This window comes from Cnephaeus nilssonii (assembly GCF_951640355.1).
Source record: "Cnephaeus nilssonii genome assembly, chromosome: 8".
Taxonomy (NCBI): Eukaryota; Metazoa; Chordata; class Mammalia; order Chiroptera; family Vespertilionidae; genus Cnephaeus; species Cnephaeus nilssonii.
The window spans coordinates 24,067,793-24,091,503 of NC_137079.1; the positions used below are offsets into that span (position 1 = coordinate 24,067,793).

General features: G+C 37.7%; 1 protein-coding gene across 1 annotated transcript in view; it reads left to right on the top strand.

The window, feature by feature from the left end:
- Nucleotides 1–23,711, top strand: part of LOC307104490 (disintegrin and metalloproteinase domain-containing protein 5-like) — a gene marked incomplete at both ends in the record, with an annotated part of 107,084 nt that overhangs the window by 39,788 nt on the left and 43,585 nt on the right. The window contains 3 exons of the mRNA XM_079779376.1: nucleotides 2,834–2,967; nucleotides 9,412–9,598; nucleotides 21,567–21,765. Of these exons, the coding sequence (XP_079635502.1) occupies nucleotides 2,834–2,967; nucleotides 9,412–9,598; nucleotides 21,567–21,765 (520 nt within the window). The remainder of the gene's footprint in view (nucleotides 1–2,833; nucleotides 2,968–9,411; nucleotides 9,599–21,566; nucleotides 21,766–23,711) is intronic.

Consider the following 23,711-nt stretch of genomic DNA (forward strand, 5'->3'; position numbering starts at 1 on the left):
TTTGTCAAATTCATTTATTAAATCTAGTAGTTTTTGGTGAGGTCGTTAGGGTTTTCTCTGTACAATATCAATTCTAGCAGTTAGATCTTGAGCCAAGGTAATGTTTGAGATGTGGATTCCCTCAAGTTGATACCCTCTTGAGTTTATGTAGGTCTTGTTTTTGTGGCTCTGTGGTATTATAATGATGCCGAAGCCCTGTTGTATAATATGAATTATTGGGCCTGTAATTTGGGACCCCAACTTATAAATATTATTTAAATCAAGGGGCTTGTAGATACACAGATAGCAAAAGGGACATTGGTATCTGTGTCAGAGCATGACCAGCAAAATCAAAACCCAAATTAGGCATGGCTGGATTGAAAACTGTCCAACAGACTGAAGTTTTTCCTTAGGTGAGGAGAAGTGTTCTGTTGTAAATAAGTTTTAAATCATATGACCAAATTTAGTTGTAAGTTGATATTAGGTTGACAGGTTGTTTGCCATTTAAAATATCTGTGCTTGAGGTCGGGGCTCCAGAATTAGGATACAGATAGTTGTATGGGCCCTTTGACTCAGTTTTGGTTTGTTTGGTAACAGGAAAGCAGGTGAAGTCTTTGGGTTGTAAGATTTTCTTTTTTCTTTTTTTTTTTAAACCAAAGCTGAACCTACATTGGCCCATCAAAGGCACTCAAAGTCTAATTTACCTTAGGGTTCAATCTTGGTATACATTCTATGGGTCTGGAATATATTCTGCTAGTAATTTCTCCCCTCCTCACAAGCAACCACAAATCTTTTCATTGTCTCCATAATTTTGTTTTTCTGAGAATGACATATAGTTGGAATTATACAGTGTTCAGCCTTTTCAGATTGGATTCTTTCACTTAGTAATATGCATTTGAGGTTCCTCTATTTCTTTTTATTACTTGGTAACTCATTTCTTTTTAGTGCTGAATAATATTCCATTGTCTGAAATGTGCCATAGCTTATGTATTTGTTCACCTGCTCAAAGATATCATGGTTGCTTGCAAGTTTTGGCAATTATGAAAAAAGCTGCTATAAATGGCTGTATGCAGAAACTGGAAATAAAACAAAGGAGAGCAACAATACCTACTGAAGGTGTATTAATTATTGATTGCTATATAACTGATTATACCAAAACTTAGCAAATAAAAATGTAGTTCTGTGGGGTAGGATTCTAGGAGCAGCTTAGTGAGCAAAATCAAGGTGTCAGTTAGACCTGTAGCAATCTCAGGATTCAACACAGAATTTGTTTCCAAGCTCAGGCACGTGGCTATTGGAAGACCCCAGAAAATCTTTTCCAAGTTCACTTATGTGGACCTCTTATTAGGCTGACTTCTTAGCATAATAGCTAGCTGGCTTTCCCCTGAGTGAGGAGAATGAGACAAAATCCAAGAAGTCAGTCTTTTTCTAACCTATCTTGGAAATCATGACCCATCACTTCTGCTATATTCAGTTAACTGGAAGTATTCAAGGACATGAATAGCAGAAGGCAGAAATCATTGAGACCTATTTCAGAGGCTGCCTTCTACAAAGAAAAATGTACAATTGATTATTAAAATACTAGAGGCCCAGCCCACGATTAAATCGTGTGGGTAGGGTCCCTAGGCCTAGCCTCCTGAAATCAGGGCCATCTTCTGCCTTTTCGCCAGTCTCCAGGCCAAATGCTGCCTCTGCCATTGAGCTGTCAGGCCATTGGGATCATCAGCTCATCCCCAGCTGCTCCAGGGCTCAGGCCTTCGGGAAAGCGGGCCCTGGAGACTTCACCTCCATGCGTGTGTGCTGGACCGGCCACTGATGGAACGCACTGACTGCACGGGCCGCTCACGTGGGCGCCGCCTCCGCCACTGCCGCTGCTGCTGGGGCTTGAGGCGCTGATGGAGGCTGCGGGGCGTGCCAACCTGCTCCGGTGTGAGCAGCCTCAAGAGGGCAGCGTGTTCCATCAGTGGCTGGGCCAGTGCACGCACATGGAGGTGAAGTCGCCAGCACCTGCTTTCCCACAGGCCCGAGCCCTGGAGCAGCCGGGGATGAGCTGGTGATCCCAATGGCCTGATAGCCAGCCCGGTCCTCCCACCGCCACCCTGATTCCCCCGTTCACCATCGCTGATCCATTGGAGCCTGCGGGCCTCCAAGAGGTCAGCAGTTCAGCCTGCTCACCAGTCCCCAGTCCCACCCCGCCCCTGCTCACGGATGGGAGGGAGGGACCAAGAAGTGGTCAATGCCACCTCATGGCAACCGGTCATTTGGTCGTTCTGGTCACTAGGGACACTGGTTTTATATATATATATTAGAGGAATTTTGTTTAAAGTAATTCAGAGATGCAATGTACAATGTGGTGTTTAAGACTCCAAGATAGCTGCTGTTGTCTTTAAGTAATAGTATTTTGAAATTAAACTTTTGTGTTTGTTTATCTATGTTTAACTAATCTATCATCCAAATGCTTATATAACTGATTTCATCTACATAGGTATCTTGGATGCATTGATACCTTTTAAAAATTAATTTCACGCCAAAACCGGTTTGACTCAATGGATAGAGCGTCGGCCTGCGGACTGAAAGGTCCCAGGTTCGATTCCGGTCAAGGGCATGTACCTTGGTTGCGGGCACATCCCTAGTAGGGGGCGTGCAGGAGGCAGCTGATTGATGTTTCTCTCTCATCGATGTTTCTAGCTCTCTATCCCTCTCCCTTCCTCTCTGTAAAAAATCAATAAAATATATTAAAAAAAATTAATTTCACTTACTAATTTTTGATTATAGTAAGTATTGTGTGTGTTTTTTAAATAACAATAGAATTCTTAGCTGAATTATTTTCTTTTCTTTCCCTTATATTTAGCAGGTAGAGGGGTCATCTTTGGAGTCATATGCTGTCAGTATCGTGCAGTTGCTTAGCCTTCATATGGGATTGAGTTTTGACAATACTGATACCTGCTATTGTTCAGGAGATGTTTGCACAATGTCACCAGAAGCAATGTAAGATAATTTCCTTTATGAAATACACACATTCCTTTAAAGAAATTGTTTGGTTAGGAGTTCTTACATTTCCATTAACCAAACTAAAGTAATTGACAATTACAGAACTATATCCAACTATATCCAACAACTATATATATATATATATATATATATGTATATATATATATATATATATATTTTTTTTTTTAAGTACTGACGGAAACACACCAAAATGACTCAACACTTCCCAAACCCTTCATACCTGGGTAAACTCTCTTCTTCCTTCCTACCTTCTAGAGTCTGACTTGTATATATATATATATATATATATATATATATATATTTTTTTTTCTTTTTTCTGGCCTGCTTGAAAGCTCCTTCTAGGAACAAGCCAGATGAATTGTGTGATATCAGTGATTCTGCATAAAATTAAATGCTTTTATATTTTCATTTAAACTGGCATTGTACAATATAAGGATGTGCAATTCAGGTTAATTACATTTTATTTATCTTGAAATACATTAAATTGTAGATGAATAACACCATGACCCATTGAGAAAGAGAGACTTTGAAGCAAGGAGAAAAAGCTTTTAATTTTAGTATTACTAATAATACTTTTCTCTTGCTTTATAAACAAGGGGAGTTGCATTTCCATTTTGCATTTGTTTCCACAAATTGTGTAGCCAGTCCTGATTGTTTTACATCATCACCAAGAATTGATATGATCAGTATGTTTAATTTGAATCATTTTAGTAGGTAGATAATATTATCTCATATGGGCTTTAATCTGCTTTTTCCTATGAGATAATAATGTGAACATAGTTTCATGCTTAATAGCTTTGTATATCTTCTTTGATAAAGAGTTTATTCAAATCTTTTTTTCCAATTTTTAAAAACAAAATATTTTGTGCTCTTATTGAGTTGTAAAAATTGTTCATATATTTTGCATATCAGATACATGATTTCCTCTTTAAAATGCATTTTTTAAGAACATGTTTTTAATTTTGATGAAGTATACTTTATCAGTTTTATGATTTTTAGTTAATTACTGTATATGTGTTTTAGTTCATTTTTATTTTTGCCATATGGATTTTCAATTATTCCAAGACCACTTGTTTTCCTCACTTAATTGCCTTGGCCACTTTTTAAAAAATCAAGTGACCATATATGTGTGGATTTTTAATAGGAATCTCTATTTTATATCATTAATCTATATTTTATATCATTAATTTATGTATGTCTACACTTATGCAGATGCATATTACCTTTATTGCTGTACCTTTATATTGAATTTTGAAATCAGGTAGTGCAAATACCCAAATTTTTTCATCTTCTCTAAAGTTATTTTTGGCTAATCTAGGCTCTTTGCATTTTAATATATATTTTATCAGCTTCTAAATTTTGACAAAATCCCCTGTTGAGCTTTTAAAAAGTATTGCATTATTTAATTGCATAGTTCAATTTTGGGAGAATTGCCATGTTAATAATATGGAGTATTTTGATTCTTGAATATGGTATATGACTTCATTTATGTAGGTCTTTAATTTTTTTCAGCTATGTAATTTTATTTTATAATTTAAATTTATCTTCAAGCATTTATCTTTAAGTATTCTTTTTTGTTATCATGAATGAAATTGTTTACTTATCATTCTCAAATTGCTCTTTTCTAGTACATAGAAATATAATTGATTTTAGTACATTGACTTTAGGTGCTGCAAACTCATTAAATACTTTAGAAGTTTCAGGAGATTTTATTTGTTGATTCTGTAATATTTTCTCTAAACAAGATCTCGTCATTCATGAATAAGAACAGTTAATCTTTTCTTTCCATCTTTTTGTGTGTAAGTCTTTTTTCCTTCCTTAATTACACTTGAATTAACTTCAGCCCAATGTGAATTGATATGGTGAGAGTGGATATCCTTGCCTTGTTTCCAATCTTAAGGGAAAAGCATAACATCATAAGTATGAAGCTAGCCATAGTTCTTTATTCTTTAAATATATTTTTATTTATTTTGTTGCTTTTTTAAATTTATTTTTATTGATTTCAGAGAGGAAGGGAGAAGGAGAGAGAGATAGAAACATCAATGATGAGAGAGAATCATTGATCGGCTGCCTCCTGCACACCCACTACTAGAGATCGAGCCCGCAATCCAGCTGTGTGCCCTTTACTTGAATCTAAACTGGGACCCTTCAGTCCACAGGCTAATGCTCTATCTATTGAGCAAAACCAAATAGAGTGCCATAGTTCTTTTTTAAATTAAATGTCCTCTCTTCTAAAATAGTGTCTTTATTCCCTTGTACAATATGTTGTTTTATTTGTGTTCTTCATCATTCTAATAACTATCTGACTTATTTCACATGTGTGTTTCCTGATGTTCATATTTTTTGCTTCTAGTAAACACTTGTTCTACTTTTTACTAAACAGTTGCCTATAAGAATGCTCAGTAAATGATGCAAATAATGACCTAAGTAGCTAAGGATATTTGCTTGTTATTTAACTAGAGGCCTGGTGCATGAAATTCGTGCATGGGGGTGTGTTCCTCAGGCCGGCCTGCATCCTCTCGCAATCTGACACTGCTGGCTCCTAACCACTCACCTGCCTGCCTGCCTGACCATCTATCGCCTGCCTGCCTGATCACCCCTAACCACTTGCCTGTCTGCCTGATTACCCCTAACCACTCTGCCTGATCACCCCTAACAGCTCGCCTGTCTGATCACCCCTAACTGCTCACCTGCCTGCCTGATCACCCCTAACCACCACTGCCTCGGCCCCCACCACTGCGGCTTCATCAGAAGGATATCAGGAATGACATCCGGATGGTCATTCAGCTGTCCAGTTTAATTAGCATATTACACTTTTATTATTATAGATTTTATCCTTTGATATCCTAAATTTTTATAAAAACAAAAAGTAGATAAATTTATTTTCTCTTCCTTGTGATAATTTCTCAGAAGAATAGTTTCACCATATTTTTTGAGTGTTTTAATTATATACTTCATAAACAATCAACTTTATTGATGTATAATTTGTTTACAATAAAATTGACATGCTTTGAGTGTTCAAGTTTATGACTTTTGAGAAATATATATATAAATTAGAGGCTTGGTGCATGAATTCATGTACCAGTAGGGTCCCTCAGCCTGGCCTGTGGGATTGGGCCAAAACCAGCTCTCTGACATCCCCCAAGGGGTCCCGGATTGTGAGAGGGCACAGGCCAGGCTGAGGGACCCCACTGGTGCAGGATCAGGGCCAGAGAGGGACACAGGAGGTTGGCTAGCCAGGCAGGGACTGTGGGAGGGCTCCAGGGAATGTCTAGCCCATCTCACTCAGTACCAATTGGCCAGACCCCAGCAGCAAGCTAACCAGTTGGAGTGTTTGCCCCCTGGGGGTCAGTGCACGTCATAGCGACTCATCGATCATTTGACTGTCTGCCCCCTAGTGGTCAGTGCATGTCATAGCAAGTGGTTGAGTGGCTTTAGCATATCATTAGCATATTACTCTTTGGTTGAATGGAAGACCAGTTGACCAGACACTTAGCATATTAGGCTTTTATTATATAGGATCTTTGAACCACAGTGTCAGTCAGGCTATGCATCCTTTCTCCCTCCATAGGAAGTTCTTTTGTGACCTTTAGCAGTCCTTCTACCTTCCACCCTGGCCCCAGGCAACAACTAATCTGATTTCTATCACTACAGTTAGTTTACCTTGCTGTACAATTTAATGTAAATTGAATTTGTACTATCCTTTGAGTGTTCACTGTATAAAACTGTAATTTCTCTGAATTAGCTGAACATTTTTTCTTGAATATATAATATCAGTTCCTTTTAGTATTTGTATGCCAAATTTAACATTAGGGCCATCTCAGTGTTGATTTCTATTGATTGCATTTTTTATTGGCTGTGGATTACATATTCTTATTTATTTGATGTGTATTATTTATTAATTAATTATTATAGCATATTAGATATACCGTATTTTCCGGCGTATAAGACGACTGGGCATTTAAGATTTTCCTGGGTTAAAAAGTCGTCTTATATGCCAGAAAATACGCCGGAAAATAGTCCAATATATCTAATCCATTATATCTAATCCCATCAATATAGTCCAATATACCGTATTTTCCAGCGTATAAAACGACTTTTTAACCCAGGAAAATCTTATATGCCGGAAAGTTCGGTAGTTGTTTTACAATAGAAAGCTTGGACTCTCCTACCTCCCCCTGAAAAACATTGATTCTTTTTCTACTAGACAATTCAACTATTGGCTAATCATTTTGAATTTTATTTGCTTGCTTTTATGCTTTATAATCTGTATATATAAAAGCCACCACTTGACCAGTCGACTGGTCACTATGACGTGCATTGACTACCAAGGGGCAGATGCTCAATGCAGGAGCTGCCCCCTGGTGGTCAGTGTGCTCCCACAGCAGGAGCTCTGCTCAGCCAGAAGCTGGGCTCATGGCTGGCGAGCACATCTGCTGTGGCAGCAATACTGAGTGGCAGCTGCAGGCACAGCGGGGCTGGGATGAGCGGGAGCAGTGTGGCACCTGCATATTCTCACACTGCTCAGGCTCCTTCCCGGCCACCTGCATATTCTCACACTGCTACATCCCTCAGGGCCGTAGCTTGGGGACTGGGCCAAAATTGGCAGTCCGACATCCCCTGAGGAGTCCCAGATAGCAAGAGGGCGCAGGCCAGGCTGAGGGACCCCACCAGTGCACTGTGCACTGGGCCTCAAGTATGGATATATGGAAGCTCAAGGTATTTCCAACTTGGTCTTCTTTGTGGATCCTGTCGGAGCTTGAATTAGGCTGTGTTAGAACTGATACTGAGTAGATTTTAGTATAGGGTAGAGATCAGCCAACAATAATTCATGGGTCAAATTTGGTGGGCTATCTGATTTGTAAATAAAACTGAAATGCAGGAATTAAACTGGAACGTGTTGTTTTCGTTTGGGCAGGTTGCAAAGATGATTTTCCAGGTTCTTGTCCAGGTAGATTCGAAGAATGAAGCCACGGACAAGAGGTGGAAATTTATTGAGAAACAAGCACCGACTACCATGTGGGGAGGGGGAGAGAGATCCACCAAGTCCTCTTTCTTAAGGTTTATAAAAGCAGCAGTTCTTTGTGTCCTGATATTCCCCTCTGATTGGTCACTGTAGCGGCTTCAGAGCTCAAACCCCAAGTGGTGTTCCCCTCTTTTTCTCCCTTTTGCTTTTCTTTTCTCTATGGCCTTCCTCTTTATTCTGTGAATGAGCGGACTCCAGCTCCCTTATTCTGTAGATGCATGCCTTCTGGCAGCTCCCAGCTTTGCAGCCCTGAGGGTGTCCCCCACGGGCTCCTTAATTCCTAAATCTTCCTAAACCTGCCTATTTTACCCCTAAAAACTCCTTTCAAAATCTTATTGCAATGCATCCAGGCTCATTGGTTTGCTTATTATCTATGACTTCTTTTGTACTATAGTGGCAAATTTCTTAGTTCCATCAGAGTATACAGCATATACTATAAGCTGATAATATTTACTATCAGCTCTTTACAGAAAACGTTTCTCAAACCCTGGTTTAGGGCACAGTCTTTAGTCTCTTAAATCATATTTTTTCAAATGTTTTGGAAGGGGCGAGAAAGAGAGACACATTGATTGGTTGTGCTAACAGCTTTTATTCTGTCAGGACAGGTACTCCTACTGCTCCTCCCACAATAGCTCAAACAGCTAATTTTTATTTGAAAAGTGTTCACGTATGGAGAGGAAGAAAAAGCTCTAAAATATCCTATTATAGTTCCTATTAATAAAGAGTAATAACAAATACTATTGATATATATATATATATATATATATATATATATATATATATATATATATATATATATTATGAAGTGATTCATATTGGCATTTATAGGAAAAGTATAAAAATACTATTAAATAGATTAAAGTATATTAAACACTGAAGCAAAAAATTTTAAGTTCAGTTGTTTGGCACTGGGAAAGTAAGTGTAACACAGTTCCTGTTTTTTCATTACAATAATTTTCTTGGTGACATTTAAAAAGTGTGTTAAACGTATTAGCAATGAAATTAATATTTTTGAAAATATGCATTTTGTTTTCTATGAAAAATAATGCTCTTCATTTTTTAAAATATATTTTATTGATTTTTTACAGAGAGGAAGGGAGAGGGATAGAGAGTTAGAAATATCGATGAGAGAGAAACATCCATCAGCTGCCTTCTGCACACCCCCTATTGGGGATGTGCCTTCAACCGAGGTACATGCCTTTGACCTGAATTGAACCTGGGACCCTTCAGTCCACAGGCCATTTCTCTATCCACTGAGCCAAACTGGTCAGGGCAAAAATAATGCTACTTAAATCTCTCTTGAAATTGCCGTACATTAGGAGAAATGTAGAAATATGTAGCAATAATTTTTATCATACCCATGTGTGTCTTTTTTTTTTTTTTTAATATTTTAGGCACTCCCGGGGTGTAAAGGATTTTAGTACCTGTAGCTTGGATGAGTTTAAATATTTTGCTTCAAATTCTAGTCTTCAGTGTCTTCATAACAGCCTTCCTATTAAGCCAGTTTACAAAAGAGTACAGCCTGTTTGTGGCAATGGAATATTGGAAAAAGGTGAACAATGTGATTGTGGCATTGCCACGGTGAGTAGAAAAAATTTCAAAAACTTTTTATTCTTTGTATATGTATATAATAGGTATAAAAGAAGACAAACACTTTATTGTTTAGAAAAATAAATTTAAAAAAGACTTTTTTGAAAAGAAGATGGCAGCCTTTAAGTTTCCTAACTTTTGTTATTTTTGGAAATGGAGAGCAAACGTTCTTAAGGTAATGTTTATCTTCAGATATTGTCTTTTGACATTCTTTAGTGTATAAATCAGCCACACACTTAGAATTAGTGATCACAAGAGTATTGAGAGTTGCAGAAATATATTTAACAACAAGCAGCAACAAAAGCAGACAAGAACATCTGAAGACTATAGACCAGGGGTCCTCAAACTTTTTAAACAGGAGGCCAGTTCACTGTCCCTCAGACCGTTGGAGGGCCGGACTATAGTTTAAAAAAAAACTATGAACAAATTCCTATGCACACTGCACATATCTTATTTTGAAGTAAAAAAACAAAACGGCAAAAGCACCCGCATGTGGCCCGCGGGCCGTAGTTTGAGGACGCCTGCTATAGACTGTTATCAGTGGGATAGCAAAATGCATTGGTAATATTGTGAGAAAAAGATTTGTATTGACAGGTTATGCCAACTAAAAATATTTTAAAATTAAATCTTTCACATGTAGAAAATATAAAAATACACAACAAAGATGAAAATAAAAGATGACAGAGGAGGTATTGACAACAAAGTGAAGTAAACATGAAAATTCTCAGAGATAGAAATTGTAAAATACAGAATATATTATATTTAAATATAGTATGTTAAAAGTATATTTCTATATTAAAATATGTAATGTACTAGAGGCCCAGTGCACGAAATTCATGCACTGGGGGTGCGAGGGGGGTCCCTCCAGCCTGTGCCCTCTCGCAGTCCGGGACCCCTCAGCGGACATCCCTCTTGCATTCCAGGACCCCTCGCTCCTTACCGCCCGCCTGCTTGCTGCTCCCTACTGCTCAACTCACTGCTCCTTAGTGCTACCACGGAGTTCCTGCCACTGCCACTGCACTCGCCAGCCATGAGCCCAGCTTCTGGCTGAGCAGTGCTTCCCCCACCAGAATGCATTGACCACCACTGGGCAGCTCCTGCATTGAGTGTCTGCCCCCTGGTGGTCAGTTCATAGTGACCAGTCATTCCACTGTTTGGTTGATTTGCATATTAGGGTTTTATTATATAGGATAGGATATTGAATGTGAACTGTAAATGAAAAATAAAATTTAAAAAAGAACCAAATAAAATTTTAGATCTGAAAAAATTTTAATATCTATATTTTTAATTCTCACCTGAGGATGTTTTTAAAATTGATTTTTAGAGAGAGAAACATCCATGTGACAGAAAAATACCAGTAGGCTGCCTCTGTACCTGCTGACCCACCAGGATCTAACCTAAACCTAATATGTGCCCTAACCTAGAATCCAACAGGAAATCCTTTGGTGTACAGGTTGAGACTCCAACCAATTGAGCCACCTGGCCAGGGCAGATCTGAAAACAAATTTTTAAGTGTACCTCCAGGCCCTGGTCAGTGTGGATCAGTAGTTAGAGTGCCCTCTCATGCACCAAAGGGTCATGGGTTCAATTCCAGGTGAGGGCACATACACAGGTTGTGGGTTCCATCCCTGTCAGATTGCTTGGGCAACTGATCGATGTTTCTCTTTCTCTTTCCCTCTCCCTTCCTCTCTCTCTAGAATCAATGAAAAAAACATATCCTTAGAGGAGGAGAAAAAAAATGCTGGTTTGGTTCAGTGGATAGTGCTTCTACAGGTGGACTGAAGGGTACCGGGTTGGATTCCGATCAAGGGCACGTACCTGGGTTGCAGGCTCAGTCTGGGGTCCTGGTTGGAGATTCAGCAAGAGGCAACCAATTGATATCTGTCACACTAGTTTCTGTCTTTCTCCCTCCCTTCCACTCTCTCTCTCTCTCTCTCTAAAAAAAAAAAAAAAAAAAAAAAAAAAAAAAAAAAAAAAAAAAAAAAAAAAAATCAATGGAAAAATATCCTCAGGTGAGGATTAACCAAAACAAACAAACAAACAAACACCCATCCCCAGTGTGATTATTGAAGGAGTATATGAAGTATTTGTTGAATGAATGGGAAGGGATAGGACTTCGGTTTCTAACTGTTTTAGCAACTCTGCAAGCCAGAGGGTTTATATTTTAATTTTTATTGATTGATTATTTTAGAGAGAGGAAGGGAGCGAGAGAAACATCAGTGTATTGTTCCACTCATTATGTTCTCTTTGGTTGCTTCTTGTCTGTACCCTGACCAGGGATCCAGCCCACAACCTTGCTGTATCAGGAGGAGTTCTAACGTACTGTGCTGCGGGCCGTCAGGGCCCCTCAACAGAAACCCCTCTGGGTGCCCTGGCCCCTGCTGCGGGCCGGAGCTCCTCTCCACAGCAAAGGTTTGGGTTCCATTCTGTCAGGGCACCTACTTAGGTTTCAGGTTCGATCCCCAGTCAGGGCTGACTGCTGCTCAAGAAGTGACTGAGGACCGTTGAGGTCCGTGTGTTCTGTGTCCTTTGGCGGGGAGCTGGGGCTCCGTTGCCAACATGGCTGACTCTGATCCCTGCTACCCCTGCTCCTCCATCGAGGATGACTTCAACCATGGCAGCTGCATGGCCTCCGCCAGCATACACAACCACATGGGTGGGTCAACCTTTCCACGGCCCAGCTGCTGTGCAGGCGCCCAGGAGGTGGATTTCCGGGTTCCCAGGGAGAGCGCCCTCCGTACTGGACTCCCAGGAAGAGCGGGGTCCTGGAGGGAAAGCACTTCACACCCCCTCCCTTTGGGGCTCCCTGGCCAGAGCGCCCATCCTGCTCAGGGCTCGAGGGGAGCTGATTGGTCATTATATGACAGCGTCATATATGCAAGGATAATTTGCATATTCCTCTATTATTAGTGTAGATAATATAAAATAACATATAACATGTTATCTATAAATATGTATATATTATATGTGTATTATTTAATGGCACTGAAACATATCTTAAAGTAGAAAGAAGCCAGAAGAGAGTTTACTCTTGAAAAAAACTGCAGCTGGAAGATATAAGAATTATAAGTTTAAGTCTTTCTAGCCTAATGGTGCTTCTGCACCTCCACAGTGATGGCAGCATTAAATGGCTGTGGAAAACAGCAGCTCTACCAACTCAATGTGGCAGAGAACAGAGTTTAGGGATGGGAGCCACTGGAAATTTAAGGGTAGGACCCTTAAAGTAAGAGAACTGTGAAAGTGGTAAGACTCAAAATCTGATTATCAACTGTACAAATACTTGGCAGACTGCTAAAATATGCATGGGCCAGAAATACTCCAGGGGGCAAAAGGGAAGGATGAGACATTTGAAAGACACAGGGTTCATCAGGTGAGTTCTGTGAGTTTGATGGTTTTTTAAAGAGTATATTATCCAACTATGTGCAATTTAGGCAGCAGAAATCTGAAAACTTCTTTCAGAAATCATAATATAGAGCCTGAGACTGGAATTGCAACTGGAAATTAAAGAGAAATCTTCAGAAACAAGGAAACTGCAGATATATTATACTCTGAAATCTAAGTGCAAAGTCTGCCTGTATCCCTGGCTGAATGCCACATTATACCAGGGAATCAAGATAAAATTGATCAGTTGGAAGCCATATGAATTGAGCAGAGATAGCTGCTGCACATTGCAGGGGAAATAAAGTTTATAGTTTATGCCCAGGCCAACTTCCTACTAAGAAAACAAAAACAACCTTCAGAAGAACACAGCTGAATAGTCATTATATCATTTTTTCCTGTAATGTCCAACTTATTAACAAAAATTACTAGACATTCAGAGAAACAAGGAGTATGAACCATATTCAGGAAAATAGGTAGTTGAGGAAAACTGACTCTGAAAAGTTTAAGTTATTTCATTTAACACATAAAGCCTTCAGAGTAGTTTTTATGAATATGTTAAGAGAATTAAAGAAAATTATGCTCAAATAATTAAAGGAAAATTATCTTAATGAGTGAGCAGCTAAGTAATCTCAACAAATATAATTAATATTTATAGTGTACTATATTTAACAACTAAATATAAACACTCTTTTCAAGTGTACTTGAAATATGTATCAAGACAGAATATATTCTGAGCCATGCAGTAAATATCATCACATTTATTTTATTTTGAGAATTAGATTAGAAATCAAGAATAATAAGATACCTTGAAAAACACCCAAATATTTGGAAATGATTGTATCATTTCTAAATGGTCCATGGCTCGAAGAAATCATAAAGGCAATTAGAATATATTTTTATTTCATTATTATTATTTTAAAATTGTCACCTCAGGTTATTTTTTCCATTGATTTTCAGACAGATTGGAAGGGAAAGAGGAAGGGAGAGAAAGAGAGATCAATGTGAGAGACACACATTGATTGGTTGCCTCCTGCACGTGCTCAGACCAGAGCTGGGGAACCTGCAGCCGAGGTATGTACCCTTGACTGGGAATTGAACCTGTGACCCTTGGGTGTGTAAACCAATGCTCTAACCACTGAGAAACCGACCAGGGCTAGAATATATTTTTAAAAGTGTGCAGATGAAAACATGAAAATATATGAGAATCAGCTACCACAGTGTTTTGAGGGAAATGTCTATCTTTAAATCAGGGGTCCTCAAACTTTTTAAACAGGGGGCCAGTTCACTGTCCCTCAGACCGTTGGAGGGCCGGACTATAGTTAAAAAAAACACAAAACTATGAACAAATTCCTATGCACACTGCACATATCTTATTTTGAAGTAAAAAAACGGCAAAAACACCCGCATGTGGCCCGCGGGCCGTAGTTTGAGGACACCTGCTCTAAATATTTATATTAGAGGGAAAGAATAATAAATTATTTGGAATGTAACTCTAGGGAACTAAAATATAACTCTAAATTAAAGCCAAAATAAATGGAAGGAACAAATGATAAAGATAAAAGCAGATAAAATGAAAGTAAAAGCTGATGCTTTCCAAAAAAAAGCAATATATTTGATTTGATATACCTCTTATTGTACTCATGGAGGAAAAATGAGAGAAAAAACTAATGACTAATATCAGGAATGGAAGCAGGCATATTAGCACATACCCTATAGATGTAAAAATATGGATTATTAAAAACTTTATATAAATTAATTTGACAATTTAGATAAAACTAACACAAATTATCACAACTGACATAAGAAGATAAAATTTGAATAGTTTAATATTTCATTAATAAATTAAATTTGTAATTAAACTATTTTTCACAGAGAAACTCCAAATCTATGTCTCTTCACTAGTGATTTTATCAAACATATAAGGAAAAAATAATGCCAATTATACATAAATCTTCTTATTCTTCTTGAAGAAGGTAGGTTAAAAGGAGCCATTTCAAAATAGCCAGAATATTCTATTTTTCTTAAGAAGGTTTGCCCTTACAAAGTAGATTTAAAAAATCAAAGAACAGCCACATATTTGATTAAAAGAAACAGTATTTTAAAAAGCTAACAAAATAATATTTAACGTTTGAATACGAGTCAATGTAAAATAACTTTTAAAAAATATAGCACTACAGCCTATGGTCAAGTTGTTCATATGTAGTTTCCTCAAAAAACTAAAATTGGAATTCCCATTTGACCCAGTGATCCCACTTCTAGGAATATATCCCAAGAAACTAACTAGAAATACCAATCAGAAAGGATATATGCACTCCTATGTTCATAGCAGCACAATTTACAATAGCTAAGATTTGGAAACAGCCTAAGTGCCCATCAGCAGATGAGTGGATTAAAAAACTGTGATACATCCCCACAATGAAATACTATGCTGCAGTAAAAAAGAAGGAATTCTTACCATTTGCAACAGTATGGATGGACCTGGAGAGCATTATGCTAAGCAAAATAAGTCAGTCAGAGAAAGATAAATATCACATGATATCACTCATTTGTGGAATATAATGAACAACATAAACTGATGAATAAAAACAGATACAGAGACAGAGAAGCATCAATCAGACCATCAAACCTCAGAGGGAAGGTAGGGGAGGGTGGGGGTAATGGAGAGAGATCAACCAAAGGACTTATATGGATGCATATAAGCATAACCAATGGACATAGATACCAGGGGGGTGAAGTCATGAGCAGGGGTGGGGGAGTGAGGAGGTGGGAGGGCCAAGGGGGAATAAGGACACATATGTTATAACTTAATCAATAAAGAAAATAAAAAAAATAAAAAATGAAACAAAGCTGCAGCACAAAAAAAGAAAAGAAAATACTAATAAGAAATTATCAATAATAAAAAAGGCAATACTAGGAGAGAAACATCTGATATTGGTAGACTACATAATTTAAAACAAACTTGCTACTGAAGACTAGACAAGCTGACTGAAGGCACTGAATTTTATAAAATACAGGAGGCCTGGTGCATGAAATCTGTACACAGAGCAGGGTCCCCTTAGTCTAACCTGCACCCTCTCCAATCCGGGACTCCGCGGGGGATGTCCGACTGCCAGTTTAGGCCTGATCCTAGGAATTGGGCCTAAACCAGCAGCGGGTTCGGGCCTAAACCGGCAGTCGGAGATTCCTCTCACAATCCTGGATCGCTGGCTCCTAATCGCTCACCTGCCTGTCTGCTTGGTCACCCCTAACTGCCACCCCCCCTCCACTGGCCTGATCGCCCCTCACTGCCTCTGCCTGCTGGCCTGATCGCCCCTAACTTCCCCCTCTGCCGGCCTGGTTGCCCCCAACTGCCCCAATGCCGACATGGTCACCCCTCACGGTCCCCCCACTGGCCTGGTTGCCCCATGCAGCCTGCTTGTTCAGTCGTTTGTTCGTCCCTCACTAACCCACCTGCCAGCCTGGTCGCCCCATGCAGCCTGCTTGTTCAGTCGTTTGTTCGTCCCTCACTAACCCACCTGCCAGCCTGGTTGCCCCATGCAGCCTGCTGTTCAGTCGTTTGATCGTCCCTCACTAACCCACCTGCCAGCCTGGTCGCCCCATGCAGCCTGCTTGTTCAGTCTTGTTCGTCCTTCACTAACCCAAGTGCTGGCCTGGTTGCCCCACACAATCTGCTCGTTCAGTTGCTTGGTTGTCCCTCATTAACCCCCCTGCGGGCCTAGTTGTAGGCAGCCATCTTGTGAGGGCATGAGGGTTAATTTGCATATTACCTCTTTATTATATAGGATAAGTAACGATAGGGCCAGCATCCCAGTGACATCAGAGGTCTAAATAGTTGTGTTTGGCTTCTTGGACCACCTTTTTTTAGGATAGGTCTGGGGATTTTGCCATTTCAGGGAGAACGTTGCTTTTGACAGCTTCACATCAGAGAAGTTCTCTATGTGAACATATCTGGCTCGTACAAGTTATTATCAAAGCAAGAATATAAGAAAATTTTTGAAGAGAATGGTAGTTAACAAGGTATCTAATAATTACTTCCTCTAAGGTTTTGGCTCCACAGTATGTTAATGTTGTTCAGATTGCATGGAGCGTAGTGAAACAACGCATTTTGTTTACAAACTAGTGAATGAGATGTTGATTCCTATAAATTCATATAAAGAATGGGAGTACTAAAACTGTGAGTTAAGAAAAGCCTCCTACTTTGTAAAGAAATCCTGAGTTGCAGTTTTATTTGATGGTACCTAATTATACATGATTGAGTAATAGCATTTATTTACAGGAATGTACACATAAAAAATGCTGTGATTCTACAGCATGTCGATTGAAAGGTAAGACAGCCTGCGGTTCCGGGGAATGCTGCACACAAGACTGCAAGGTAAGAGGCAATATGTATTTTATAGTAGCTTAGCATTAAGTACTTGAAATTCTTGTTTAAAGAAGATGGAAAAAATATTTCACCCTTCTCATTTTATTATATCCTAGTAACATTGGACCCACTCTCCCACTTCAGTCTTTTCAGCAATCTATCATCTCTCATGTACATAATACCTGATGCTCCTTCTCTACTAAGTTGACTTCCCATTTCTATACCTCATTACAAATCTTTCTTGTACCCATTGAGATTTCTTAATGATTGACATACATCACCCCTACCTATGGGGTCAGAAAGTTTGATTAGTTCCTTTTGTTAGCTAAATTCTCTTCACTGCCTTCTGGTGAAGTCCTCTGTTCCTTTGCAATTCATTCCGTTGTTGTTGCAATCATTCAATTCCTCTTTTTTTTATTGAAAGCATTTAAAGAATTCCTGAGCAGTTGTCCCATGGTGGCACAATTCACTGGAATCCTAAAGAAAAAGGAAACAAACTCCTGAACAAGGTGTAAACATCTGTAAGATTGGAGAAAGAGTATACTTTTATCTTTTAAAAATAATTTCCCCCAGCTTTATTGAGATATAAATGACACATAACATAATATAAATTTAAGGTTTACAGCATAATTATTTAGTATAACTACATATTGCAAAATTTTTACCATGTAAGATTAGTTGACACATCTATCACTTCATATAGCATGAATATTTAATAGTTACTATTTTAGCAACTTTCAAATATATAATACATTATTGTTAATTATAGTCACCATTCTGTGCATTAAATCCCCAGACTTATTCATTTTAGAGTTGAAAATTTGAACTCTTGACCAATATCTTCCAATTTCCCCCACTTTGTAGCATCTGGCAACTACCATTCTATTTTCTGTTTTGGTGAATATATATATATATACACATATATTTCTTGTTTGACTTATTTCATTTAGAATGATATCCTCAAGTTTAATCTGGCAGAATTTCCTTCTTTTTTTTATGGTCGAATATTATTCCATTGTGTATATACACTACATTTAAAATATGCATTCATCCATTGATGAACACTTAAGTTATTTCCATGTCTGTTGTGTATAATGCTGCATGCAATGAACATGGAGGTACACATATCTCTTCAAGATACTGATTTTATATTCTTCAGATACATAGTCCTAAATTGGATTCCTGGATTAATGGTAGTTTTATTTTTAAATTTTGAGGTTTCTTTTATAGTAGGATATTGCAACAATATTAGTTCTTCTTATCTGTGAACACAGAATATCTTTCCATTTACTTGTGTCTCTCTCAAATTTTTTCATCAATGTCTTATAGTTTTCTGTGGACAAGATTTTCACCTCCTTTGTTAAATTTATTACTAAGTATTCTGTTCTTTTTGTACTATTGTAAATAGGTTTTAAAAATTTTCTTCTTCATACATTTTGTTGTAAATGTATAGAAATAAAAATATTTTTGTACTTTGATTCCATAACCTATGGCTTTGCTGACTTTATTTCTCAGTTCTCTTGTTTGGTGGCTTCTTCAGGATTTTTTTGTATATAAGATCATGTCATCTGCAAACAGACACAATTTTCTGCTTCCTTTATGATTTCGGTTCCTTTTATTTATCCCCCCCCCCACCCCCTTTTAGTGTTCTAGCTAGAGCTTCCAGTACTTTGTTGAATAGGAATGGAGAAAGAGGATGCCTTTGTCTTGTTCATGATCTTAAAAGGACATCCTTTAAGCTTTTCCCTGTTGAATATGATGTGAGCTAAGGCTTGTCATATATGGTCTTTATTATGTTGAGAAATGTTTTTTTTTTTCTATACCCAAATTGTTGAGAACACCATGAAAGGGTGTTGCATTTTGTTGTTCGTTTTGTATCTCTTCAAAGGATAATATAATTATCATCCTTAATTCTATTAATGGGGTGTATCATTGAAATGCGGAAATTAAACTAAAACACGTGGTTTTCCTCTGAGTAAGATGCAAAGGTGGCTTCCTTCCTGGGTCCTTGTACAGGTGGATTCGAAGAATGAAGCCACGGACAAAAGTTGGTTTAGGAAAAGGTGGAAAATTATTGGGAAATAAACACAGACTCCTAGGTGGGGAGGGGGAGAGACCCTCTTTCTAAGATTTATAAAGGTTGCAGTTCTTTGTGTCCTGATATCCCTTCTGATTGGTCACTATAGCAGCTTCAAGACTCAAACACCATGTGGGGTCCCCTTTTTGTTCTCCCCCTCCTGTGGTAGAATTCTCTGTTCCCTGTGAAAATCTCTTTTCCTCTTTCTCCCTTTTGTTTTTCTATTTCCTGTGCCTTTCCCCTTATCTTCTGTGAATGAGAGTCTTCCTCTCCCCTTGTTCTGTGAATGTATGCCCTTTGGCAGCTCCTAGCCTTCCAGCTTTGCAGCCCTCCTCCATGGACTCCTTTTATTTCTAGACTTCCCTAAACCTGCCTATTTTACCCCTAAAAACTCCTTTCATCATGTTTTCTAATTTCCATGTGTTGCATCGTCCATGCATGCTAGGGATAAGTCCCACTTGATCATAGTTTATGAGCCTTTAATGTGTGGTTGAACTTGGTGTGTTAGCGTTTTGTTGAACAGTTTTATATTTATATTCATTAGGATATTAGCCTGTAAGTTTCATTTCTTGTTGTGTCCTTATCTGTCTTTGGTATCTTGATAATGCTGGCCTTGTAAAATGAGTTTGGGATTTTAAAAAAAAAGCACTGAAAGAGTTTGAGAAGTATTAGCATTATTCTTTAAATATTCCATAAATTTTGCCTCTGAAACCAACTGGTCCTGGGCTTTTCTTTGTTAAGAGGTTTGATAACAAATTCAATCTCTTTAGTTGTGATTATTTTCTTCAAGCTTTCTATTTCTTCATGATTAATTCTTGGTAGGTTGTCTGTTTCTAAGCATCTATTTCTTGTAGTTTACACAATTTTAACATATAATTATTCACAGTAGCTTTCTATGTTCCTTGGTATTTCTATGGTATCAGTTTTATTGTCTACTCTTTAATTGAGTCCTGTCTTTTTTTTTTTTTTTAGCTAGCCTACTTCAAGGTTTGCCATTTTGTTTCCCTGATTTTTTAAAGTTGCTTTGGAAACAAATGAGTTTATCAAAGTCACAGGTGACACAATTACTATACAAAAACCAATTGTATACAATAGCTTCAATAGCTATGAACAATCTGAAAATGAAGTTAGAAAATGAATGCTATTCACAATAGCATAAAATACTTAGGAATACAATTAATACATGAAATGCCAGGTTTTGGCACCAAATGAAAGATCAGACAGAGGCCGAAAACCAGGACTACAGGCTTTATTAGAGGAGAAGGACCCTTCCAGGCTGTCTCGCAAGGGGAGAAGAGCAGCACGTGTAGAGGTGAACACGCCTTTTGAGGGGAGGAATGGGAAGGGATGGGGCTTAGAGTACTTGGCTGATTCACCAATTCATATAAGGCACATGATTAGGCACTTAGGTACTTAGGAATCAAGGGCTTAGGGTATTTGGCAGGTGCTGATTGGTGGTTCAATGTATAGTCTATATAAGGTGCCTGGTTAGGTACTCAGGAATGTCCAGGCCACAGGTGCAGGTTACATCATACTCCGTCCACCAGTTAGGGGAAGGGAGGATCTATCACATAACACTTAACAAAACATTATTGAAAAAATAAAAATAATCTAAGCACTGAAGAGATCAGAGATATATAATTGAAGAAGTTATTTGTTAAAACAGTTGTTTGCAATGTGGTTTGTGAAATAAAATTCCTATGTATCCTTAAATTTTCTTTTTTTTAAATCTACAAACTTTGTTCTACATGTTTATGGTTTGTATGTTTTGTTTTGTAAATGGTTGCTGATATCTGGCATATGGAGAAACCAAAGGCTACATATCTGAGCATAGCCATAATGGATTGAAAGTAATTTTTATATTAATTCCTTAGATTTACTTTCTTTTTAACAATAATGGTAACCTGATTATCTTTGAGTTTATCACATCTCTCAGAAATATTACCCACTCATTTATGCATGATAAATTAAATCACCTAAGTTGTTATGCAGTGTTTAAATAGTTATCAAGAAAAATTTCCTCATTGATCTTAGTTAGCAACTTAGGAAAAAATGGATGGAAATTCAAAGTCTGAAGAGAAAGAAAACTTGAGTATCACTGATATGTAATCTTTTCTTATGTTTCTTTTTCCTTCTAGTTAAAACCACCTGGTGTAATTTGTAGGAAAAAATATGATGAAGATTGTGATTTTGTTGAGTATTGCAATGGGGTTGACCCACATTGTGTGCCTGACACTTTTAAACGCGATGGGGAATATTGTAATGCAAATGAATCCTTCTGTTATAAAGGGCAATGTCGGATGTTTGATAAACAGTGTAAAAACTTAATTGGAGGAGGTAATGACATATTTTCTTCTTAGTTCCAAGCTCTATTCAATTCTATAGAACAAAAATATAGATGTAATTTGTTAATAAGTGAAATCTTGTCTAGCGTATATTATTGTTAAAGGAAATAAAAGTGTCTTGATTCTTTAAAACAAACACAAAACCCTGTGCATTTATTTGCAACTACAGACCCAATGCACAAAATTTGTGCAAGAATAGGCCCTCGCAGCCCCAGCTGCCTCGGCCCTCACAGCCCAGGCTTCGTCCGGAAGGTCGTCTGGACAGTCGTTCTGCTGTTCAGTCATTCGGTTGATTTGCATATTACACTTTTATTATTATAAATTCTTGTTTGCACATAAAAGAACTCTCAAGTAGAAATGAAGCTTCTCAGGATGGTATATAGAATCTGAGGTGGTGGGGGTTAGATTAGACTTACATGAAACAAAGGATTTTACTAGAACAAAGCAGGGCTAATCACTAGTTGTGTGGATTTTAAGACTGGCTCTGTTCAGAGGGGCTTCCTGAAGAGTGAGGGCTTCAGCTAGTTTAGTCCAAGTTTGTAGTTTCCTATAAATGTGTAGCTTATTAGCTTCATTGAAATACTATGCATTTTCCTACACATATGTAGTTTAGATTCTTTGAGCGAGAGAGAAATTTTTTATTTCTTAGTCCTCCCTCTAGGTCTTCCTTTGCCATGTCAGAAGAGAAAATTCTAAGTAGTGTCCAGATCAATAGGAATGCCAGGAATTTAAAAGGAGAGGACACAGAGGTTTTGGTAATTATTATACTTTTGTTCTTTTCTATAGAATTGTAGTTGTGCCACCTGTCAAGACAGGCTACATTACAGCAATATTTAAAACATAACTGAGATAAAAACAAATTACCATGAAAATCAGGAAAAATAGAAATGTGTACTTCAGATTCAATATTTCCTCAAATGAAAGCAAGAAAATAAATCTCAGTGCTGGCCAGATATTTTTAATGTTAGATAGTGGGATGTCAGCTAGATGTTCCCCAGGTAATTTATTTACTGTTTTGTTAGTATTAACAGTGATTTTAAAGCCCTCTGTGGGAAACTATATGTGAAAATAAGTATAATAATCATCTCCTAAAATAGTATAGCTGTCTTTTTGGAGGAAAGTATAACCTGTAATAAATCTTGATTTCAAATTAAGGTCTGTCCAATCCAAGTGATCACTTGTGTTGATGTGTCTAGAACAAGATAAGTTTGACTATCAGTCAACTTTTGTAGTTAATTTTGGAAAACAATTCCATTTATGTAGCTTCATGTAGAGACCTTGGAGGCCATAGGCAGCTGTTGAAAATAATTACTGTTTTTAAATCCAAATTAACTATAATTCTTTGACTAGATCATCCATGGAAGCCTATCATGGACACTAGTGACTAGAATCATCTTAAGGAGGGTTTCATGTATATCTAAAGGAGGCATTAGCTTTCCAGCATAAAAACCATATATGATTTACAGGCAACAGCCAATAAAAACCTCATTCTACAGACCTTTTACTTAGTTTAGGATTCATCACAAAGGGAACTTATCCTGAATTAATGCTGAATCAATAGGATTTGTGAGAGGAGAGGGGAATCTAGGACTTCCTGCACTGTAGTGTTGCTGGTGTCTTTCTCCCTCTGGAATATCTTTTCCTCCTCAACATTATTGAGATATAATTGACATATAACACTATATAAATTTAAGATTTAGAACATGTTGATTTGATATATTTACACATTGCTAAATGATTACCACCATAGTGTTAGTTAACACCTCCATCTTGTCACATAATTTCCATTTCTTTTTTTGTGGTGAGAACTTTGGTATACTCTCTTAGCAACTTTCAAGTATATAATACAGTTTTCTTAGCTATAACCACTATGCTGTGCATTATATCCCCAGAACTTGTAAATACTATAACTGGAAATTTTTACCCTTTGGCCATATA